This window comes from Gastrolobium bilobum, unplaced genomic scaffold (genome assembly GCF_033153095.1).
Source record: "Gastrolobium bilobum isolate Gb01-03AN ecotype WA unplaced genomic scaffold, APGP_CSIRO_Gbil_v1 utg21941, whole genome shotgun sequence".
NCBI lineage: Eukaryota > Viridiplantae > Streptophyta > Magnoliopsida > Fabales > Fabaceae > Gastrolobium > Gastrolobium bilobum.
The window spans coordinates 9167-33491 of NW_026895293.1; the positions used below are offsets into that span (position 1 = coordinate 9167).

The 24325-nt window shown below is 33.6% G+C and overlaps 2 protein-coding genes across 2 annotated transcripts; both read left to right on the forward strand.

Moving 5' to 3' along the window:
• The first annotated feature begins 3985 nt into the window (after window positions 1-3985).
• On the forward strand, window positions 3986-6293 carry LOC133304773 (protein PSK SIMULATOR 1-like). The gene has a single exon (XM_061504839.1). It carries the CDS (start codon window positions 4229-4231, stop codon window positions 6053-6055), a length of 1827 nt encoding a protein of 608 aa, XP_061360823.1. The 5' UTR covers window positions 3986-4228; the 3' UTR covers window positions 6056-6293.
• Window positions 6294-13092: 6799 nt separating this feature from the next.
• LOC133304766 (bet1-like SNARE 1-2) lies at window positions 13093-19096 on the forward strand. Its single transcript, XM_061504828.1, has 6 exons — window positions 13093-13210; window positions 15223-15379; window positions 16178-16234; window positions 16314-16373; window positions 16469-16554; window positions 18787-19096. The coding sequence occupies exons 1-6, from the start codon at window positions 13197-13199 to the stop codon at window positions 18812-18814; spliced, it is 402 nt and encodes a 133-aa protein (XP_061360812.1). The 5' UTR covers window positions 13093-13196; the 3' UTR covers window positions 18815-19096.
• The last annotated feature ends 5229 nt before the right edge of the window (window positions 19097-24325 follow it).

A 24325-nucleotide genomic window follows, 5' to 3' on the forward strand; every position in this document is an offset into this window, starting at 1 on the left:
GTTCGCTTTTTTCTGCTGTTACTGTAGATAACTTATCTGCAGTAAGCATAATACGACATCGTTTTGGAGCGAAAATCATGGTATTTTTATAATTTTAATTTATTTCAGGGTTATTAGAGTCTTTATAATAATAATTATTTAATTTTTCAATCCTAAAACGACGTCGTTTTGAGAGTAAATACAGATAACTTTTCTGCAGTAACTGCAGAAATATTATTCTGATATATATATATATATATATATATATATATATAGGGTTCGATTTTTTCCCAGCCACTTTAAGTGATAAATTTTCCATATATATAGGTTAAAACATTTAATGTGGAGAATCATAACCATAGAAAATGTAAAAGCATTAAATGTGAGAAATCATAACCATATACCTGTCATTACTGTATGTACAACAATTTTAGATATGATTTTACCATATATATATGGGATAGGATCCGTTTACAAACTTTTTTTGCAAATTACACTAAGTACGACCAGTCGTACACTGCATGATTAAAGTATGACCGGTCGTACTTAGTGTAGTTTGTAAGAGTTTGTAAACAAAAAAGTTTGTAAATATAACCTGCTCCTATATATATGTGTGTGTGTATATATATATATATATATATGTATATAATATTTCTCCTATCTCCTACAACTCTAAAATCGACGTCATTTTGAGATTAAAAATTAAAATAAAGAGTATTTTAGTAAAATTTATGATAAAAAGAGGAATGTTCAAAATACCTTTTATTTTTAATTCTAGAACCCAAAATAACATCGTTTTGGGATTGTAAGAGATAATTTTATTTTCTGTTGTAAGAGAAATAATTATATATATATATATATCTAAAAATGTTAATATATAAAATATAATCTATGTACCAGTTTTTTTCTATTTAAGGTGTTATCTTGCGATTCCTCTAAATAAATCTCTATGTAAGAGATAAATAAGGCTGTTTGTTAGGTGTATATTTTTTAGAATACTGAAAAAGCTCATTTGGGATTCCAATTAACCTGCGTTTGGTAAAGTTGTTGCAAAAATTTCTCCATGATTCTAGTTTGTCCAGCATTTTCATTGTAGTACAAAATAAAGGTCAAAGTATGATATGCCTCCAGCATAGATATGATTTTAAGTCAAAAAGTGAAAGAATCTTGATCAATCACGAATAAAAAAGGCTATAATTACCATTTAATTGATAAATCCTAATCAGATATCTTGTCACTGATTTTCTTATATTTTCGTAGGAAAAAGGACGAGAAAGAAGTCCAGTTGAGAAAGACAGAAAAGCACAAGTCTGAAGCCACCGCGCTATCAGTGCGGCACTGGTGCTATCAGCGCCAACATTACTTTTCAATACAGCACCACCACGCTACTTGCGTGGCACTGGCGCTATCAATGCCATCAACTTCTGCCAACTGTGCTATCAGCGCGAGATTCACGCTAGTAGCGCGAAGCTACTGACTCCAGACAACACTCCCACGCTATCAGCGTCAACCTGGCACTAGTAGCGCGGGAAGCACATGACAGTTTTAACTCTGCATCAGATGGTATATGGAGGAGATCGTAAAGGAAAGATTTCATCAGGATTTCTAAACATGGGCACAAAGTCTATAAAAAGATACTAAGACCCCTGAGGAAAACAATCTTTAGCTGGAGAGACTTGTAAGAATCAGAGAATTAAGAGAATTCTTGGAGACTCATGTTGGAGATCAGGATTCCGACGAAGTTGAAGACTGAAGATCATTGATTCTTCTGCTTCATCTTCATCTTCTTTTCTATTGTTTTTATAAATTCTTTTAATTATTTTGATTTGTTAAAGTCAGATATGTCTGGCTAAATTCTTTTATCTATTTTGATTTATAAATTGTTTTTATAATTTAAGGACTTATGTCTGGCTAAGTTCTTATTGTAGTTGGGATCACGGATCCAATGTGAATCCTTTATATGTTTTAAATTGTTTTTATAATTAATATAATTTATGTAGCTTTATTCTACCTGTGTTAATTCTTCTATATCCTTGATAGAATTGATCGCTCTATTATAGGATTTTGAGGGTTAGAGCTCACAATAGACATATTGGAGTTTTAATTCAAACAAGGGTAGAATAACAATCCATGCATGACCTAGACATAAGCTTACATAGATTGCGAACTTTTAGATTCATTTGTTTAATGCTTAATTCAAGAGGAATTACTAGGACACTAGAATTCTAATTGGGTTAAAGGGTTGAAAACACTAAGACATTAGGGTTCAACTATTTAATAGGGAAATAATGAATTGTCTGAGCTAATAAATTAGTTAGTTATAAAATACAATTTAGGAATATAAAGGAGGATCGGAGGTTAAGTGCATCTTGACTGCATTTTATTTTACAATTTCAATTATTAATAATCTCTTTGACATTCTTGATTAATTCTTGCATGCTTTAATTATTTCTGTTTTTAAATTTCTATCAGCAAATATTTTCACAATCAAACTTAGTTTTTCCAATTTAAAAGGGAATAGTTAAATTAATACTTAGTGCATTAATCCTCGAGGGAACGATATCTTATTTATCACTTATTACTTGGAACGAACTGTATACTTGCCGATTTCGCAACAAAGTACCATCAAGAAATACCACAAAGTAGGTGGTATTTGCTGAATCCACTTTCTTGAACAAATTTAACTTGTTTTTTTGGGACTTTCTCGATCAAAATTGAGTTTTTTACCTAGAAATAATTTTATCAAGTAAACAATTTTTTGGTAACATTTTCAGTAAACTGATTTTCCCAGCATAATCTCGATCAGGATTCTCGGATTAAATTTTTTTTTCATCTACCAAACGAGTATACTGGATGAAAGATAAAAAAAAGGACTTGTTCAATAATTTCAAATTTGGCATAGTCAAAGTTGTTATGCTCGTGAACCACAAGTTAAATTCTAGAATTTTTGTTTTTCATTTATTCCTCATAATAAAGAAAATTATTAGTTCCCAAAATTTCCTAGTTTCTGACTTTTAAGATTGGATTTATTCTTGACCCAACTAAGCAAAATATTTCCATGCTTTTGGGTTAGAATTAGAAATTCAAATGTGGCTCCGCATCCCAAAGGAGTAGGTCACTCTTATTCAAAACTAACTCTTTGGTGATAAAAGGAGAAGAAAAAATGGGGTTGAAAAAGGGAATTAAATACAGTTTTTGAGATTATTTAATTTATTATATATATATATATATATATATATATATATATATATATAAAAGAGTGTAAAATTCATATTTTTCCTCTCTTCTTTTTTGCATGACATCACATAAATTCTATATATTTTTATGTATGTATAAAAAATTAAAATTAATTTTTACAATATAAGAAATATTAATTCCTAAAAAGATACTTATATAACTCACCATTTTGTGTTTCATTTTTGGTTTCCTTATTTGGCCCTCTGGCTTCAAATACTTTCAATTCAATGCCAGCTACCTTTACCAAAAAAGAAAAATTACAAATTGAATTGAATGATGGAGCAGCTAGAGTACTTCCAAATTAACAAAAACCTTTTAGTCCACACAGTCCACAATTTAATATTCTAAATGCTCCCTTTTTTTTTTTTTTTGAAAAGTTAAATACTCCTTTTTTGAAAAACAAGAAAAAACCAATCAAACAATGTCTCACACTGCAAAAATAAGAGCTTCTCTCTAACTCCTACAGCAACAACACAACCTCACTCTTCCATTCATTCCTTCACCATAATATATTTACTCTGTTTTCTCTGTTTTTTATCCTTCATTCTCTTTCTCTCTCTCTCTCACTCTTGTTATTGCTGTTTAATCAATTACATTATTACACCCATCATCTTCCTTCTACCCACGCCTACTCAATTTGTGCCGCATGTATGTTTGAACTTTCTTGGGCACTCTCTGACTTCTCCACTATCTCTTCCATTTTTTATAAGCATGCCCCCAAACAATTCAAGTGCAAAGTTGATTCCTAAAAGCACAGTTGACCAGTGAAGTTTGCAACTTTGGTAAGCTTTTGGGTTCTTATTATTGTCCATTTTAATGGGTCTTGTTTAATTTCTCTCACAAGGCCTATTCTGGTGTTTGAGCTTCATATGAGTTTTCACTGCTCTGGGTTCAACGCTTCACAAAGGAAACACCTTTGGGGCTATAGAACTCTCAGAGTGATTAAATTTTGGCACCCCATTTTGAATCTGCATCAGATTTTGAAGGGAAACTGGTGGAAGTTGCAGCAGCTATGGTTGCAGAAGCTTGGATTGTAAAGATGGGTAACCAGGTAAGTTCCAATCTCAAGCATGCCCTTCTTCTTGAAACTTTAACAAAGAGAAAACAGAATCACAAAAGGTCAGATAGCAAAGAAATTATAGGTATTATTTCGTTTGAAGTAGCAAATGTGATGTCCAAAACTGTGCACCTACACAAATCACTGTCAGAATCTGAGATCTCAAAGCTAAGGAATGAGATCTTGAACTCAGAGGGTGTTAAGAATTTGGTTTCCTCTGATGAGGCTTATCTTCTTGAGCTGGCTCTGGCAGAGAAGCTTGAGGAGTTGAACCGTATTGCTAGTGTAGTTTCTAGGTTGGGGAAGAAGTGCTCTGAGCCTGCCTTGCAAGGGTTTGAGCATGTGTATGGGGACATTGTTGGTGGAGTTATAGATGTGAAGGAATTGGGGTTCTTAGTTAAGCATATGGAAGGAATGGTGAGGAAAATGGATAGGTATGTTAATGCCACCAGGAACTTGTACAGTGAAATGGAAGTGTTGAATGAATTGGAGCAAGCAGTGAAGAAATTTCAGCATAATCAGCATGAGGAGAGTAGGAGGTCGTTTGAGCAGAAACTCATATGGCAGAAGCAAGATGTGAGGCATCTTAAGGAGATTTCTCTTTGGAATCAGAACTTTGATAAGGTTGTTGAGTTGTTGGCGAGGACAGTTTGTACCATTTATGCTAGGATTCCTGTGATCTTTGGCGAATCTGCTTTGACGAAGAATAGCCTTGGCCTTGATGGAGGCTTACCAGCTATGCAAAATGAATGTGGGTTGTTGTCCGGCCATATTAATGTTCAGTTGAGTTCTGAGAGGTTGAAACGCAATCAGAGCAAGAAAAGTGGATTTCATTCGGATTCGGTTGGGAGAATGGCTGTGGTGGAAAGGAGGGGAACTACTAGTAAGCCTCAGATAGATATGAGTAGAGGTGAGTTGGCATCTCTTCGACCTAAAGATTTTGGTTTTCCGTGTGGAACAAGTCCGGGGAGACTTTTTATGGAATGTCTAAGTTTGAGTAGCTCAGTTTCAAACTTTGATGCTGCTGCTGATGATTATGTTATCAATCGGGAGGAACAATACAGTCATCACATACCTAGTAGCTGTTGCAGCGCTGGGATCGGGAATAATAGCATGAAAAGGGAGCACTTGTGCCATTCTGGTGTTCTAAGTCATGCCCAAAGTGGTGTTCCTTTCACTGGAGATCTAAGACAAGCTAAATCTGGTGTTCAAATCTGCTCAACGTTTGGTCCCAAAAGTAGGTTAGCTGTTTATGCTCCTTCTTCAACTCTTGGAGGCTCTGCTCTAGCATTGCACTATGCCAATGTCATAGTTGTCATAGAGAAGCTGCTTCGCTACCCGCATTTAGTTGGTGAAGAAGCTAGGGATGATTTATATCAGATGCTACCAACAAGCTTAAGATTATCTCTTAAGGCCAAATTGAAGTCCTATGTCAAGAATTTGGCCATATACGACGCCCCTCTCGCCCATGATTGGAAGGAGAATCTTGATGGGATACTTAGGTGGCTTGCTCCACTTGCACATAATATGATAAGATGGCATAGTGAGCGTAATTTTGAGCAACACCAAATCGTTAGCCGGACAAATGTTCTGCTACTTCAGACATTATACTTTTCTGACAGGGAAAAGACTGAGGAATCAATCTGTGAGCTTCTTGTTGGGTTGAATTACATATGTCGTTATGAACATCAACAAAATGCACTACTGGATTGTGCAAGCAGTTTTGATCTTGAAGATTGCATGGAGTGGCAATTGCAATGTGGAGCTTCTTTTCTCAACTGAATTCATTCTGAATTTTGAGATCCTCAATATAGTGAGCTTTTTCTTGATTTAAAATACCTTATGGGGATATCATCTCAATACAATGTGGAATTCTGAACATTGCACATTGAGGATTAATATTGCTGAAGACTTGAAAAGTATAATTGTATTTGATTGGAATTTGACTTGTGCAGTACATAAGCAGTCATATTTATAAAGGGGCATAAAAGTTCATGCTGAACTTGTAAATATGTTTATGTACAGATTGCTTACTCCCAAGAGTATGCTTTGTTAGAATTATTGTCATGAATGAATAGCTAGAGACTAGTATTGATATCTTAATTTCTATGGTAGTGTTAATTTGTTGGTGCATGTATTTCTATTCTAGTTCTACATTATGATCAAGTCATAAGGTCTAGTTTTCTTGCCTGCAAGTTTGTTCTCCCTTAAACATGTTTATGTGTGTTAGAGATACAGGATATAAAACTATTAACATGGCCTTCTCTCGTGTTAGAGATATAATATTAATATTTAAGCTGTTGAGTGAAGGCCATATTAACAGTTTTATTTATCATATCTCTAACAATGTGATTCTTAATGCTAATTTAAAGTTCGAGTGCATTGTCATTAGAGGGCATATTCTTAACGCTTATGAAAACTGTGAATTATAAATTGCCATTTTTGCTAAGAATAAGAGGGTGAGCCTAGAGTAATGGTATAACTGCTTTGGTCACAGGTTTAAATCCGGAAAACAATCTCTTTGCAAATATACGAGGGTAAGGTTGCATACAAAGAATTCCTTTACACCTACTCTCGCTAGTCGGGATTTAACGGGGAGGGGTTGTCTTTTGCTAAGAATGGAGTAAGGGACTTATATTGGTTGAAATTTGCTGAAGTAATACTTTGGAAGATAATCATTGTACATGGATGCTGTCTGTATTGAATATCATACTATTAAAGAAATGCTTGTTCCTGTTATAAACTCTAGAATTAAATTGAAAATTGAATTAGCAGCTTCATTTCATAATCATAGAAAGATACACAAGCAGTAATTTTGTCCAAAGATTCTATAGTTTTCTTTTTCTATCAGAAAGAAAACTATAGAATTGTGATATGTATATGTTAAGAGAATTGGCATACAACCTAAATCTTTCATAACTCTCCACTTTGCTCGAATTTCTTAATCTGTTTCCATTATTGTGATAGACAAGGCTAGCCTGTAATGCTGTAGAGGCCAAATGTGATTACCATATTGATGAAAGGAGGGAATTATGGTGTCAATGCACTGTTTATATTTAATAAATGGGAGAATTGCAGGACTTCATTGACTTGTAGTGGCACAGCATTGCCAATCTGTCATCTGTGACATTCATTTATAACCAAGCTAAAACTTTATTTTAATTTTTTTTTTTTCTGCATGATTTTCCTTCCCATCCTTCCAGGACCTCCTCATATTAAATATTCGTGGGTTGAAATTCAGACTAAATTAACATTTTCATTATGAAACCCAAAATCACCCCAAAATATGTATGCAGAAAATAGTTAGGATTTTTGTGATATATTTTATTTCTCTATCCAAATATGAAAAATATTGAGCAAACCTATGTAAAAAAACCATCATAGATTAACATGATTAAATCATGATTTTATAGATTGGTAAAATACTTATATTTTGAGATGTAGTACACATGTGGAATGTCGTGTTATTGCTTGTTTAAGCCAAAAATGACAGGATCTGCGTTCAAATTTTTTCTTAATTTGGTTTTTGTCTAAGTTGAAATACAAACATTAATATGGGGCAGATGGAAAACTACCTTGTCAGTTTAATCAATAATTACTAAATCAAGCTGGGCATGTAGGCACCATGAAGTGGCATAACATAGGTGGGTAGAAGAGGGCATTCACTTAGGCAATAAAAGGGCTTCCAAATATTGTATATGTGTAGTTGGGTGCCATTAATCTTTTGTGGGGTTTGTGAGTGGTGTTCCCTCCTTCTTATGACTTGCTTTGAATTTAGTGGCTCACAAAATCAAGGTCCACACTATTAGATTCTTATGTGGTTGTTTATGTAAACAGAATCATAGAAAAAATTATTTTTTCAATCTAGAATCTTAGAGTAGCGGTAAAGTTGTTTTTTGCGGTCGAAAAATTATGGGTTTCTCAAGCACAGTCTTTTCGTACAAGTATATAGGTAAGACTGTATATAATTGATTCTCACACCTATTTTCACAAATTAAGAAGCCGTGTGCATCGGGATTTATCCTTTTGTACTCTTTTTGATATACAATATATAGAAAGGTGTATATATAGTATTAGCCATTAAATGAAGCAGAAATTGTGATGAGGGGGCAATTGTAACACATAAGAATACCCCTTCTATATAGTCAATTTCAGCGAGGGCATAATATACTTACCATCAAAATTTTTTTATCATTCTTACAACCAATTTAATCACCGTTTATTTTCGTCAATCTAACAGTCATAATCTATTGAAAATTAAATAATTAATTAATAAATGTGACACAATAAATGCTATTAATTTTCAATAGATTATAATCGTTAGATTAACGAAAATCAGCGGTGATTAAATTAGTTGTAAGAATAGTAAACTTTTTTGGTGATAAGTGGATCCGTTCCCTTTAAGCAATTATTACCTTCTTATATTCATAATCCCAAAATATTATTTCCTAAACAGATATAATCATGTCCATGAAAGAAGTGAAGCAGTCAAAAAATAAAATAAAATTGTCATGTTTATAAAATAAATATGTAAATTAGCTTGTTAGATAATTTCAGTTATATCTGGAATTTAACTGAGTCTTTGTATATTGATACAGCTAGCGTTGAATATAAAAAGTGTATTGGAGTGATAAATATAATGGTTGTTGTGTGCTTGGGAAGCACTTATAATTCGTTCCCCCAATTTGGTTACGGGTCAATTTTGAATTAATGCTTTCTTTACAACAATATACTACTCTGTGACTCGACAATTAGTCACTTGCCCAAAAGTTTAGCTACTGATGAGCTCAGTTGATGAGCCCAATGTAGTAAGGTCAGAGACAAACTTTACGTGTGATAGATCTATAGATACACCAATTTTAATTTCAAAACTTTGATTTGATATTATAACGAGAATTTAAATAGTTAGTCATAAGTAGGAGGTTAACAGGTTGAGTCGAGTCGAGTTTTGGTCTTAAACGGTTAAGCCTGTGTTTAAATGTGTCAGTCTAACAAAACTTGTTACATGTTATGAATGTAATTATCTGCATGTGGCTGTCTTATTTACAAAAAATAAAAACCTTGTTTAATTAGTTAGCCTGTTTAAAAAAAATAAGACAATAAAAGTTTATCCAAACAGAATATACAATCAACAACACTAGTCATTCCATAAATATTCATAAATTCAATGTATATCCAAACAGCATAATATAGAACAAAATCATTCAAAAAGTCTATTTAACTAATAAAATGGAGTGAAATGGATTAAGGAGAAAGATAGGACTATTACAAGTAGTATAAAAAATATAAAATAAAAATAAAAATTAATATACGAGGCCTGCCTGAGAGGCTCTAAGACCGAACTTTTGAATTGGAGCATGAGGCCTTTTTATTAAACGAGTTTTTATACAACTACAAGTATGATTCCAACAACTAATTTTAGACATGTAAACTCAGACTTTTACGAGCCGAGCCAAAGTTCCTAGCTTGTTTACCACCTCTAGTCACAAGATATGCATTATGTAATAATGTATATATATATATATATATATATATATATATATATATAATCAGGATCATTTTACATAGTCTTACACCACATCTCAACCGTTGTTTTCGTGCATCCAACGGTTATAATTTAAGAAGTAATATGAATTAATTAATATTAATTAATCATTAATTACACTACAAATACCAACCGATGATTTTCCATCAACGGTTGAGATGTGGTCTTACACTGATGTAAAAAGAACTTGCCCTTGTTATCAAAAAAAAAAAAAAAAAAAAAAGAACTTGCCCTATATATATATATATAGGGTCAGGATCATTTTACACCAGTGTAAGTTACACTCTTAATCTTGTCCGTTTATCTCATTTATATATAAGGGCTCTAATTTTTTAGTAATGTGAGCCATTAGATACCAGTGGATCAGTGGTCAAGATTGAATGTAAGACTTCTAACTCTTACATCAGTATGAGAATATCCTATATATATTGACTAATATGCAAACTGAGTTATGCGCTCTTAGGCATGGTTTAAATGTTGGGAACTTATTTTATATGGGATTCTTTGAAAACCTTGCAGAAAATAGAAAAAGTGGAGCATCAAACGCATGCTTATGGTGCACTGCTCTATGATGTTTGTCAGCTCAAGCCATGAATTTTATACTAAAATTTGAGAGCCATATAATGTTTATAAATATATGTTAATAGTTAGTGGATCATATGTGATTTTGTTCAATATTGTGAAATTTTTTAAAATTTTGGAGAGCAATACTTCTGGTTCCCACTGAGAAATGCCACTAGTCAGCTGTCAGCTCCTTCATTGTGTTGGAATTAATGAAAGAATTAATGTATAATGATCCCTTGGTTATGAATAAGAAGTGAGTTAATAAAGAAAAAAGAAAAGGGAAGATGAAGAGGTGTGTGGGTTTAACAAGTCTCACATTGAACAATTAGTAGAAAGTGAGAAAGTATATAAGCTCCCACCTCACTCTCATAGTTTGACCCTTGGGTCACTACATATTTTATGCAGGGGGAGGAGCTAGGTGGGCTTTGATCCATCACGCGCGCCGCCGCCGCTCGGTTCGGCTCATGTGTGTGTAATAAAATAATTTTTTATTAAATTATTTTTTAATCTTTGTGTCCAAAAAATATCCGTTGCTTCCCTCCAACCCAAACGTTTCTACCCGCCGGATTTTTGAGCAGTGTTGAACCGAACCAGTTCTTCCCCTTCGTGAACCAGTCACCGGTTGTGTCTGTTCGCTAAACCAGTCACCGGTTATACCTGTTCGTCGGAACAGTCACCGGTCGCATCTGTGCACTGAAACTCTGCTGGAGTTTTTCTCCTTTCGGTTTTGCATACTACTTTTCATCCTCCGGTGTACTTTCCTCTGGCAATTGTTGTGTTCGTTTGGGCTGTTGATTGGTAGTGCCACCATTCTTCAGACGAAATCCGTTCTATCATGGGAGACAAGTGTCCATCAACCTTTGGCATCTGTGAGGGGGCAAATTGTCTTAAGGAGACATGTTCTGTGGGCTCAGATTTTAATTCCTCTACTTCATACATTCATTCCTCTGATTCTGTCTGCTTTATCACACTCCTCAAGTAAGTCTGTTTTAATTATTATAATTACACAGTGATAATTCTGATCATCTACCTCCTCTGTTTATACATGGGTTCAAATCTATTAGTGATGTAATATCACCCACTGCCTTCAATGACACATTGTGCATCCCTGCTGCTACTTGAAATTGCATGTGCAGGTTTTCTTATCAAGCTTGGAATTTTATGTTTCCATCTCCTCTTATTGGTTTTCAGATGGATCAGCGTGCAAACATCACCCAAGTAGCTTTCTCTCCTACTTCGATCGATGTGGCACATTTTTTCTTATGCTTATGTACCAAAAACTATTTGTGTATGGACTGGTGACAAGGGTGTTGTATACCTTAAACGGTCAAGTAGCTCAATTAATAGTGTTTAGTGTGACATACGGATTATAGCTCAATGGACTTCTCTGTGGTGGTTTGAGACAAGTTGAGTATCAAGGAGGAGATATAAGACTTGATTATGGTTGGTGAGGAGAGATTTCAATCGTGTAGGGAGAGTAATAATAATGAAGATATCTACTCTGAGGAGGAGTGGGGGTGTATTTAGTGTGGAGAGAATTCCTAGCGTGAGAAATATGATATCATACAGATTTCCAGTCCTATGAGCCCACTCACTCACGGGTGAGGTTGTGTGGCTCTTCACGTGTGAGGATGAAATACCCATGAGCAGCGATGCACGGACACGCCAAGTTTTGAGAAATTTGCGTGTCAAACACGTGTCTGTCCGATACAGACACGCGGTCAACATTTGGGAATACGCAGTCAACTTTTCGATACGTCACGTTTCGACATGTTTTACGACACGTAGTTAACTTTTTTCGACACGCACTCAACGTTCGGACACGCTCGAACACATTTTTTTTTTTAAATCTCAATTTTATTTTGTTAACTAAATATAAAAGAAATAATTTATAAATTAATTTTTTCTGTTATGAAATTTGACATGAAAAATTAACAAAGTAAGAAAAATTATTTATTTATATTTATGTTATGAAATTTAAATATTTGATTGACTATATGACTTATTATTGACTCTTATATGTATTAAATATAAATCATATTATATATATTAAAAAATTTATTTAATATCAAAACGTGTCCCAACATGTCAAAAAATGACATTTTTTAAAATTAACGTGTCGACATGTTGTATCGTGTCGTGTCCCGTATCCGTGTCCGTGCATCATAACCCACGAGAGTGAAATAGAATCATATGTAAAAGGATCTAATTATTCTTGAATTAGGTATTGGGTTGGGCCTACTGGACAGCCCAATTGAGAGACCCAATTAAGCTCCATCGTCATCTACATTCACTTTCATAATGCAGCATCAACAATTCTTCTAAATTTTAGAAAAATAAAATAAAATTACAGTTAAACTTGATTTTACATAAAATATTATAATCAAACCTAGTTACTAATTTTATTTTTTACATTCTTTTTGAAGAATTATAAGTTAAACTACTAATTTCAATGAGTATTAAATATTTATTTATTTTTTTATGCTATGGAGTGTCAAATATTTATTATAAAATCGATATATAATAATTTAGATTAAATAGATTTCGGAATATCTTATAATTCCATACAAATTAGGGAAGATAAAAAGAAGGATCTCTGTACTAAAAAAGAAAAAGAAAAGAAGAAGGATCCATATACGCTGCCGTATGGACGTGGTTCTCGTGGATAATGAACCCAATCCAGTTACGCTATCACTTTCTTGGATTTCAAACAAAAAAAACTTTCTAACCGTTTTCTCACCGTTTCTCAGCATCCAAGCAAGATATTGCACATCATCACCAATTCACACTGAGATCTGAATTTTTTTGCGAGCTATGAATTACAGAAGGTTCGTTTTCAGAAAGACCCGTATTATTTTTTGAACCTGTTCTTTCTCTCTATGTTAACATATATAACGTTTTCTGGAAAATTGCAATGCATGGCGTTGGCGATCTTAAATTCATGTTATGTATTTTTGATTTGTGCATTTTGTTTCCCTTTGACAATTTCATTGATTACAACTTTTTATGTTTAAATTTGGATATGGGGTTGGGTTGTTCTTAGGTTTGAATGATGATTTGGATTTTGGGGTAATGCTGGATAAGGATGTTGGAATAAATATTGCTGTGAATGCACGTGCATTATTCATTAGCTATTCAGTAACAAGGTGAAGTTGAAGAGGATCAGAAAGTTTAGGCATGTTTAGATTAGCTTATTTTATATTCGAAACTACTTATAATCAAAATCTCACTTATATCATATGCATGTCTAGTTTGGATTAATTTTATTTTTTAAGTGAAAAATTTATTCTTCTTAAAGCTTTTTCAGTAAGATTTTGATTGAAGTTTATTTAAATATACAATAAATTAATCCAAACACATACAGTACTTTTTAAATAAAAGTGGTTTTTTCCGAATTGTAATCCTAACTATCCATGCACTTAAAAATTTGATAATGAGTTTGAGTCCATAATTTTTTGAGAACGAAGTATGAAGCAAAAGTTATATCGTCTTGTAAGATGGAGAGATGTGAAATACTTGCTAACTGGTTTATGCTTGTTTTACTGTTTCTAAAAAGAAAAAAAGAGTGAAGATTTAGTAGGGCGACAAGTTTTGTGAAATTGGAGGTGTTTGAGTTCAAACCAGGGAAGCGAGAGCGTTCTGAAATGTGAAAACTGCCTTATTTGTTTATTGCTTGATGTTAGCTTAAATCGTATCTTGTTTATGAATGAGCTATATGGCCTTGAGACTATCTCTGTTTCTACATCTTTTGAGCGGATATCCACACTGTAAGTTTTCTATACAGGATATTAAAAGCAACCCAAGAAAAAAATATGGATTTTGATTTGTTGGAGAGCAGAGAGCTTGAAGCTGTGATGCAATTTTTTTTTTTAATGTCTCAATGTTAGTTTCGCTAGTGCCTTGTCATCCAGTTTTCAAATTTTCTAAGATCTTGAACTTGTTGCTCTATTTTCATCCCTTTTGAGTTGATGCCGACTCTAGCTGTTTTGAAAGATAATAGAATTCGATTAAAAACAAGTTTTACATTGAAAATCAGGATAAGCATTTCATGTCAAACTTCTTAGCAAATACTTTGCTAATCATTTTTTATGTATTGGTTTTATACCTTTTTCTTGAGTTATTTCAAATTTCATGTTGTCACTGATTCGTTTAACTTACACTCTGCTGCAAAATTTGTTTGTCTTGATATATACAATAGGATTATTACTGAAAGAAATCTGTAGAATCTATTATCTGAAGATGAATTAGGAGAGGAAAATTCATTGGTCTAATTCTGTCTGTAATTGGTTATAGAAATTTGTGTGAAAACATGATGTATGCTATCATATGCCATATAGAGATTGTTGTTACTAACTTAAGGCCTATCTTGAACGAAACATTCCGTAAGATTATTTTCACATTTCCAGTTCCCCCAAGAGGACCTTGACACCTTGTATGCATTCTGCTTTTCCTTGCTAAATTAGCTTTTGCAAATCTAGAACTCATCTTGATTTGCTCTGCTTCTCATGTGTATCTCCTATCATTCTTCTTTGATTTACAGCAAGCCTTCAATTTTATTTACATTATCAGTAATCATTCATTTTGGTTTTTTTTATTCAAACCACCATAAGCATGATTGATATTGAAATGAGATAGTTTCATATTTGGAATTCAAACCATTGGGAATCAACTATTGAGTTATAGTTACCTGTAAAGTCTGATATCATGGTACAGCTAATGTTTATTTTCTTCCAGTTGGCTTTGCTATCTTTTAGAAGATTTCATTTCATTGTTTTAGTTTTTTGCAGAAATAATTACGCTCTCTTGTTAACTCTTGTACCTGTTTAATTTTCAAATACAGAGATAATCGCTCCTCCAGATCATCACTTATAGATGGTTTTGATTCTCTGGAGGAGGGTGGTATAAGGGCTTCTTCTTCTTTCTCACGTGAAATTAACGAGCATGATAATGATAGAGCCATAGAGAGTTTGCACGACAGAGTTACCTTTCTAAAGCGAGTAAGTTTTTTTATATATAAGTACTGTTTCACATTTGAAGTATCAGTTAAAATCTTCTCTTAACATCTAGCTGTACCAATTCTTAGCTCTTATTAGATGCTATGGTATGCAGAAAAGTTCTGTTAGTGTTGAAAGTACTACTTGCCTTGGTACCTTTGTTGTTTGAGGTTGGTTATACCAAGTGCATATATGTTGTTTGACTTGTTCCTAATTTATCAGATACCATTTTGGATCACTTGCTGAAATATTGGGAAAATATTGTTTACACTTTCTAATTTTCTGTATTGTAAAAACAAATATGTTTCTCTTTTTTTAAAGGGCGTCAAATGTATTTGTAAAGAAAGGATTATCAAAGGGGATCCGAATTTATGTTTACTGCAGGTCTGAAAATGCTTGTGATGTGTTTATCAAGTTATGTGTTGTGTGGTCATGGTTGTAAATTTGCTAATCGCTGGTGATATCTCATCTGTTTTGATAGAATTTTGCTTGTCTCATATGTATGGGGTTTCTGTTGATTATGGGAACACAAAATATCTATGTTGTAAATGGTGTACTAATTACAAATATACGCATGAATGCATGAAAAATATGAAATATTTGTCCATATCTGTTTTGAAATTGTTTGGGATAAAAGTGATGTTAATGATGTTCTGAAATTGTGTAGCTTATTGTTTTTCATTACATACTGTTCTATTTTTTTATTTTTTTTAACTATTGCGATGGAGGAATCTTGAAAATGAAATGAACTATTGATTTTTATTTTCTTTAAAGGACTTTTAATATTTACTTGATCAACAGTTGACAGGTGATATACATGAGGAGGTTGACAGTCATAACCATTTGCTTGATGGGGTGGTATGTAAACAGCTTACTTTGCTTGTTTCTGAGAGAAGTTTTCTTCCTTTCATTCTGATTGGGTTCCATTTTAAATTAGGGTAGCAAAATGGATGGATCAAGGGGTATGATGTTGGGAACCATGGATCGATTCAAGAAGGTAACATTTTTCCCTACTATGTGCCTCATTTTATATTCTTGTAACTTCTACATTATTAGGAAAATGATTTAGTATATAGAAACTGGATTTTGTAGGTTTTTGAGAAGAAATCGACAAGGAAAACGTGCTCACTTGCGGCTTATTTCACAGTTGCCTTCATATTCATATACTATCTTATTAGGTATGGTAGAATTATTAGAATTATCTTGGAATATCTATAAATAATCATATAATTATCTGTAGATATTAGTTTCCTTATCTTATTAGGATTTGGGTTTTCCCTTAAGCCCATTAGTTTCTCTATATATTGTACACCGTTATACTTGTTGAATACACAGTCTAATAATATACATCATTCATTTCCTCAATCCTCTTTATTCTCATTATTCTCAAGTTGGTACCATAGCTTGTGTTATGGGGAACCTTGCTTCCATAGAAAAACCTTGTCGTGCTTCTTACCGACAAGCCACTCGCGTCGTGTATCATACCAGCAACCCACCTTCAGTACCAGACCCTTGGAGAGTCGCCAACTTCCTGTCCTCAGCCTTGGATCGTTGGAAAACCATCGTCCGCCGCCTGAGACCCCCATCCGTTTGGATGATTCCGGTGAAACCCCTTTGTTTGGACACTTTTTTTAAACACTTACGTGCGATCCCTTACATGTTTTTTGTTTTCGGGTCCTCTTTTTTGTTCTTGCAGGCTCTTAAGTCTGATTTGTGATGGAGGACTCAAGCACTACGGTCAAAAACACTGCTGTTATTATCTCTACTACTGTTCCATTCATTAGAACAATGAAGCTAATCGGATCTACTACTTACAAGACTTGGTCCACCTCCATTAAGATTTGGTTTAATGGCCAGAGACATGGGAAACATCTCACGACCAAGCTTGCTAATGTTCCCAAGGATTAGAAATCTGATTGGGAGAAGATTGATGCCCAGTTCGAACTGGTTCAAAACAAAACCATTTCTTAATTGGTTCATAAACAAGTTCTGATCTGATTTGAAAATATAAACTAGTTCGGTTCTCTGAACTGAATTGTTTTTTCCAGTTTTGTTTGGTTTCACAACGAAAACCAAACCAAACCGAGTCAAACTGTGTACACCCCTATTGTCATGGCAAATTCATACTTATATATTCGGTCTTATTTGAACGTTACATAAATCATTTAGACTCCAACGTGCTTCTCTATAATTCCAATTTAGTGTTAATACCAGCTTTGGTCTCATCAATAAACACAATATAATTTTGCAAATAATATACACCTTGTTGTAAAAAGATAAGGACTCAAAGCAAAACCTTGTTGTAGATTTACTATAATAGGAAAATAACTTAATATGCCATTTCAAGTCTCGATCACATATAGTAACATTATCATACATATCCTTGATTGCTTCTACATACTTTGAAGATACATTTTTCTTCTTAAGAACCCATAACAAAACCCTTTTTGGAACCCTATCATATGCCTTCTTGGGATCAATAAACACTATATGTAGGTCCTTTGTTTCTCTCTCCATCAACTGTCATATCAAGAAGATAGTCTTCATGGTAGTAAACCTTCTTGGCATAAATCCAAATTGATTTACAGAGACCATAGTGTCTATTTTCAAATGATTCTCAATAAATCTCTCCACAACTTTATTGTATGGCTCATAAACTTAATGCTTTTACAGTTGAACAATTTTGGATATCCCTCTTGTTCTTATAGATAGGCATAAGCACTCTTTCTCCTTTCATCATACATCTTATTAGTTTGGAGAATATTGTTAAAAATATTTGTCAACCAACTTATTGTCACATCCCCTATAGTTATCTCGTACCCCCCTTTTTCTTTCTGTATAATTTTGTTTACTATACCTGCTGCCGTAGCATTATAAACATTATTATTACTCTTGTTCCCGTCGGGATAAATTTGACCCCTCCCCCTGTTAATGCCTACGTATATAGGATGAAGTGAACATCTCTATTCGTAATGGGATCTGGGGAAAGAATAGGAAATGTGATTTCACTATATTTCTGACTAGGAACAGGGCCTACCACAAGAATATTTTCTTTTGTAGGACGATAGCTTTGAAAAGACAGAAAGCATCTCTACACTTCAATAGGGATACCATTAGTCCCAAAGTTTTACTAGTTTTCATCTTCTTTATAACAAGTTATGCTTTAAGATAAACCAAACTGTCAAAGGCATTGTTTTCTTTTGGCAACTATGCAAGCAGAAGTGCTGCTAAGTTTAATATTGAAATTATGTAAGTAGTCACTAAATACAGCTGTTGGCTCATCTCTGCAGACATTCATTGATCAATTAAATTAGTATTTTCAGTGTCCGGTTGGATCATGTTGACTGGAACACCACGACGCAGGAAAAATGTTTACAATTCACTGATGCAAACTAACATTTGCTTTGCAGGATGCTTGGATATTTTACACTTGGGTAAAGAACGTTCTGTTGAAGCACATCTATTTGATTGAGTGATGGATGTTTGGAAGCAAAATCCTGTGGTCGTGTGCTGTAAGATGTTTGTACCATACCATTTGGCAAAGGAGATGGTTTGATAGTCACTTGTGACCGCAGAAACTTATTGCATATATGAAGCTTAACAAAATTCTATTGTATACTTCATCTTTTGACCTGGTCTTGTTTCCATTTTTTCACATTGATGCAAGTCTTGAATTCATTTATTATGTAAATTCCAGTTATATGAAATGATTGTATTTATTAGGTGGCAATTGTAAGTGTTGTTTTACTTTTACCTAGTGAAACTAACACTTCCCATATAATAATTTACAAACACTTTAACATTAGGTTATTTTACACTTGACATATACTAATTTAACCTTACACATTAGGTTTCACACTTTCTCACCAACTTTCGCACTACTTTATTATTGTTCTTTACATACCCGAATTGACATATTTATAAGTCCAATGACTTTTTACCAATTCAATTCCAATTAAACTATGACCAATCTTGATTCTTTTTATCAATGGAACATTATAAAACACTTGTATATTCAATTATACAATTCTAACCCTAATTAGCATGTATAGGCCGAATTGCACCTATACCTAGGGTTATGTTCTTAATTACTTTTCTCTCATTACAAACCACTTTAATCATATTTTCATAATCAAACATTAATGCTCACTCATTATGAAGGGTATGGCCGAATTACTTATGTAATTATTCCACATGATTTATCAACTTATCAATCTTATAAATCATGTTAAACCACACTAAACCACTCTTTAACTAACCTTTTATGATCACAAGATTAATCCTTGCCATTTAAAATGTACATGGCCGAATGGCCTTTATAAAAGTCTATGACTTTTCCTTTTTAATGTCATATTCAATTTTCATTGAACCAACCACCATTAAAACGCCTAAAAACCCTAGTTTCACTTGGGTATTTTATCAAACACATGGTTTGCACATTTAAACATCACTTGGCCGATTTACATGTTGTAAATTTTATCAAACCCTTTAGCTTGTTTTAAGCATTTCTATGCATAGTTTTACATAGATTCAACAAACAACCTCCAAACCATTTAAATCCACATGAAATAACATCATATGATCATGGTATTCTCAAACCCTAATCAGCCATAAACATCAATATACAATAATTTCCAGACATCAAAATGAAGATGTATTACCTTACTTAACTTCCTTAGGAACTAGAAAACACTTTCAACTAATAAAACTCTATAACAACCAAACTTTCCATTCTTGATGAATAGTACCATCCCACTTTAGATGAGGATATCTCTCACTGTATAGCTTCTCAAAGAAAGAAGGATGAAGATATAGAATTAGAAGACCTAAGGCTATAACTTTTGTGTAATGGGCTTTTGCTAGTTTTGCCTTAAATCTTCAAGAGTTCACTTGTTTTTTCTTCCATGTAACTCACGGCCTCCATTGAGAGGAAAAGAAGAAAGGTGCATGAAAATGACTTATGAGAAGATGCATGACCGGTTGTGTAGGAAAAGAAATGACTTAATACTTGTTTCTTTCACGAAGCCACTTTATTTGACTTTAACTTCCAAAGCTTAATTCTTATTAGTTACTTTCTACACATTTAACTTGCTCCTTAAGTATAACAACCCTCATTGTCAAAATAGGTGACAATGAATCAAGTTAGTGTTTATATGAATTAAACACGTAATTAAGAAAACAGTGAACGATAAATCATGTAATTGACATAATAATTAAGTGAAGAATACAATTCATGCCAGACAAATCTAATAGGACCTAAGTATAAGTATGGAATATATACATAAGGACATAGATGTCATTATTGTAAAAGTTAGGGTTAGTTTGGTAATTGACCAAGATTAGGTCAAAGCATGAATTAGATGGTCTAAATAAATTATATGATTAATTTCATGGTTCAAAGTGATCTTATTGTGATCAAATGATGTTTAGATTAATTTCTAAAATTAAGTCAAAGTATGAAAATTGATATAGGTCAAAGATGCATTCAAAATTGATAAGTTAGTAACATAACTTAATTTTGTGAAATTTTCTTAAGATTTTCAATGCATAAATGATTTTATGTATCCTTGAATTTTTTAAATTCAAGAAGGTCAAAGTGAGAAAGAAATCAAGTCTTGAAAGAATGGATCAATAGAATTGTAATTTGAATATTCAAAAGAGGACAAGTGGACAATTAAGTAAACTTAGCAAGGAAGACACATCCAAGCCGATTACCTCACTTCCATGCATGTCCCATGTTGCCTTCTCTATGTAAGAGGATTTGTTTGTCAAATAGATAGCCAATAGGAATTAAGCTAAGTGTTAAAGTAAAAAAATGTTAAACTTACAAGTTAAGTCAGCTTTGGAGATATTTCCTCCAACATAACGGTCACTTTCTTTTCTCTAAGTGTCTCACGCAACTTTCTTCTTTCTTCTTCTCCATGGAGGCCGTGAAGTAGCTAGGAAGAAAGAATAAGCAAGTTCCAAGAAATCTAAGCACTTTAAGCCAAAAACTTATTGCAAAAAAGTTGTAGCTTTAGGTATTGGGATTCTATATCTCCATCCTTCTTTCTTTGAGAAGCCTTATATTGAGAGATATGCTCACATAAAGAGGGTTGGTACTGTTCATCAATAGTGGAAACATTAGGTGTTCATCAAGTGTTTAAGTTGGAAAAGGTTGCCTAACTACTAAGGAAGTTAAATAAGGTAATACATCTTAATTTTGATGGCCGAAAATTATTGTATATTGGTATAACACCCCATTCAGGACTAGCGTATTAACACATATATGGTATTAAGCATAGTTACAATTACGACCGTTGAATTAAAATACGGTAAAACTTTTTCCTTTTTAAAACAACGTCTTCATTTAAAATGACCGTATTTAAAAATAATTTCCATAACATGATCATAACTAAAAATAATTGTGGAATATAAATTTTTATTGCTTAAATATCACACAATACATATACAAAGAATTGCTAAGTGATTTCCATAAATCAACAAAGCTTAAATGCACTATTACGCATTTTACCAACCTTATATAGGTTCAATTTTTTGCAAAACTGCACTTGACTTATTTACAAATAAATTCTCATCCTTTAGAATGTTAAACTAGACTCTAAGCTTTCCAATAAGGTATTATAAACTTAATTTGGACTTCTACAACTGTAGATATGTTTACTGTAACATCCCGTGTGCACCCGGTGTATTAAACATACATATGGTAATAGCGCAACTAATTAAATGCGGAAGCTAACTTTTCCCAATTATGAATCATTCATTATTAACCAAGCGGATTTACTTATTCATTTTCAAAATATAGCCTGTATGTAAATTGCAACAATTACTACACTGAATAACCTCATGGTATAAATATCTGTGTATCTAGTCAAGGAACTACAACACGTAGACCAGACAATATCCTGATACAATATTACAGCTCAACTATAAAACAAACATAACTGATACCAATGTGGCATGGACAACCCTCATGCTCACCAAATAAGGCAACATAACCAAACAATGTCCCAAATCAACTAACAATACGCTAATAGCAAAGCATAATCAGCTCAACTCTGGCCTCCTGCCACCAGAGGTCTCAACCTCAGAGGTTCCTGTACCTGAAAATGTGCCACACACGGGGTGAGATCTCTAAAAAGAAATCTCAGTAAGATAAGGGGTCCTAAAGGACTCTTTTGCCCCAAGCTCACTTACAAGTATATAATCATTCAAAATGTTAACTACAATGCATGTTCATGTTAGGCAGTATAATTGTAAGAACCTGCACCATTAATTTAGAAATTTAATTAATTAAATAAGAGAATTAGAAAATAATTTCATAATTAACCCTAATAATTATGAGAAGGCTTAAATAATTATGGTAAGTGATTAAGAATGTTGAAAGTCGCTTTTCTGATGAAAAATGCAGATGCCGGCTCTGCTCCTCGGTATAAATGCGTACCAGTGAAGTATCCCGGAAAATTACAATAAGTATGTGAATATTACTAGAATAATATATAGGACTGGTAAAACAAGTTTCAAGTCGAAATAATGAGAACTGGTGCCAGAACTGATACTGGCTAAGTAAAAGCGCGTACCGGAAAGGTGTTGCGAAAAATAAAATAAAATTATGACAAATCTTAGAAAAATGAGTAGGTTCAGAATCTTAAGTTTGGGATTAAAATGCTAAGCGTAGCTATTAGTGCCAATACAATGTGGTTAGAGTTAATAAGACTATAAATATGCATTTTTGGCCCAAAACCCTAGGCCATACACTAATCCTACGTGAGACTTTGGTGGCTGAGCAGTCTTGACATTATTCCATTGCCTTCTTCCCTTTCTTTGTGAGCCAAGAGGCCTTTTTTTTCTTGGAACCTTCATCAAAGCACCTTGAGAGAGAGTGTAGTGGCATTGGGAGTGAGTGAGACCCTCCATTTCTGAACTTACAGCTTCTGTGAGTGAGTGTTTGTGGCTGCCTTCTTGACTTGGTGAAGAGGGAGCCATTTCCTTGGTTGTGAGAGCTCTAAGTGGTGACCTTTGTGAAGAAAGGACCCACCTTGGAGTGTATTTTCATGGCCTCTTGGTTGCTGCTCTGTGGAGTGGCATTGGAAGCTTCAAATCACTGTCTTTTTTCTGTTTTGAGAACTTGGTAAATGTAACACCCCGTGTATACCCGGTTTGTTAACATGTCATCGTATTAAACCACGCTTAATTAAAAATGCGGAAAATCTTTTTCTTTTCAATTATGACGTCATTATACTTAGCCAAACTGATTACTTAATCATTTTCATAAAAAACATCGCCTGTATGTAAATTGAAAAAGACAGCTACTGAAATATCTCATAAATAAATAAGTGAGTATCTAAGTCACGAATCTACAACACGTAGTCCAAACCATATCCTGATACATTAATACAATCTAAAACTAAAATCAGAAAGTCAAGTCAATGTGGCATGGACAATCTCCATGCTCACCAAATAAACGACATAGCCAACAGAGTCTCAACAACAGCAACAATAATCAAACAAGCTAATAACAGAAAGCAACAGACATAATCCAGCATCCAGACATATCATCATATAAATAGCAGTATCAGCTAAGCTCCGGCCTCCTGCCGCTAGAGGTCTCAACCCCCGCATTACCTGAACCTGAAATAAGCGCCCCAAACGTGGATGATATCTCTAAACAGAAATCCCAGTAAGGCAAGGGGTCTTTAAGGATCTTCCACCCCAAGCTCACTTACATGTGCAAAATAAGTTCAAAAACAGTTTAACAGTATAAGTTCCAAAACAGTGCAATGCAGCAGATAATCATGTCATGTGTGTTATAACTAATATACTGGCCAGAGAAATGCAGGAATACGTCTATTACCCATACTAATGCAAGACGCCACTTGCACCCACCCACAGTGTCACCGTCTTGTATGACGCCACATACTCAGGCTTACCGTCTAAGTGGAACAACAC

Coding starts and splice junctions, on each gene's coding strand:
- LOC133304773 (XM_061504839.1), top strand. CDS start 4,229: ATGGTTGCAGAAGCTTGGATTGTAAAGATGGGTAACCAGGTAAGTTCC.
- LOC133304766 (XM_061504828.1), top strand. Junction 15,380..16,177: donor GAGTTACCTTTCTAAAGCGA/GTAAGTTTTTTT, acceptor CTTGATCAACAG/TTGACAGGTGATATACATGA. Junction 16,374..16,468: donor CCATGGATCGATTCAAGAAG/GTAACATTTTTC, acceptor TGGATTTTGTAG/GTTTTTGAGAAGAAATCGAC.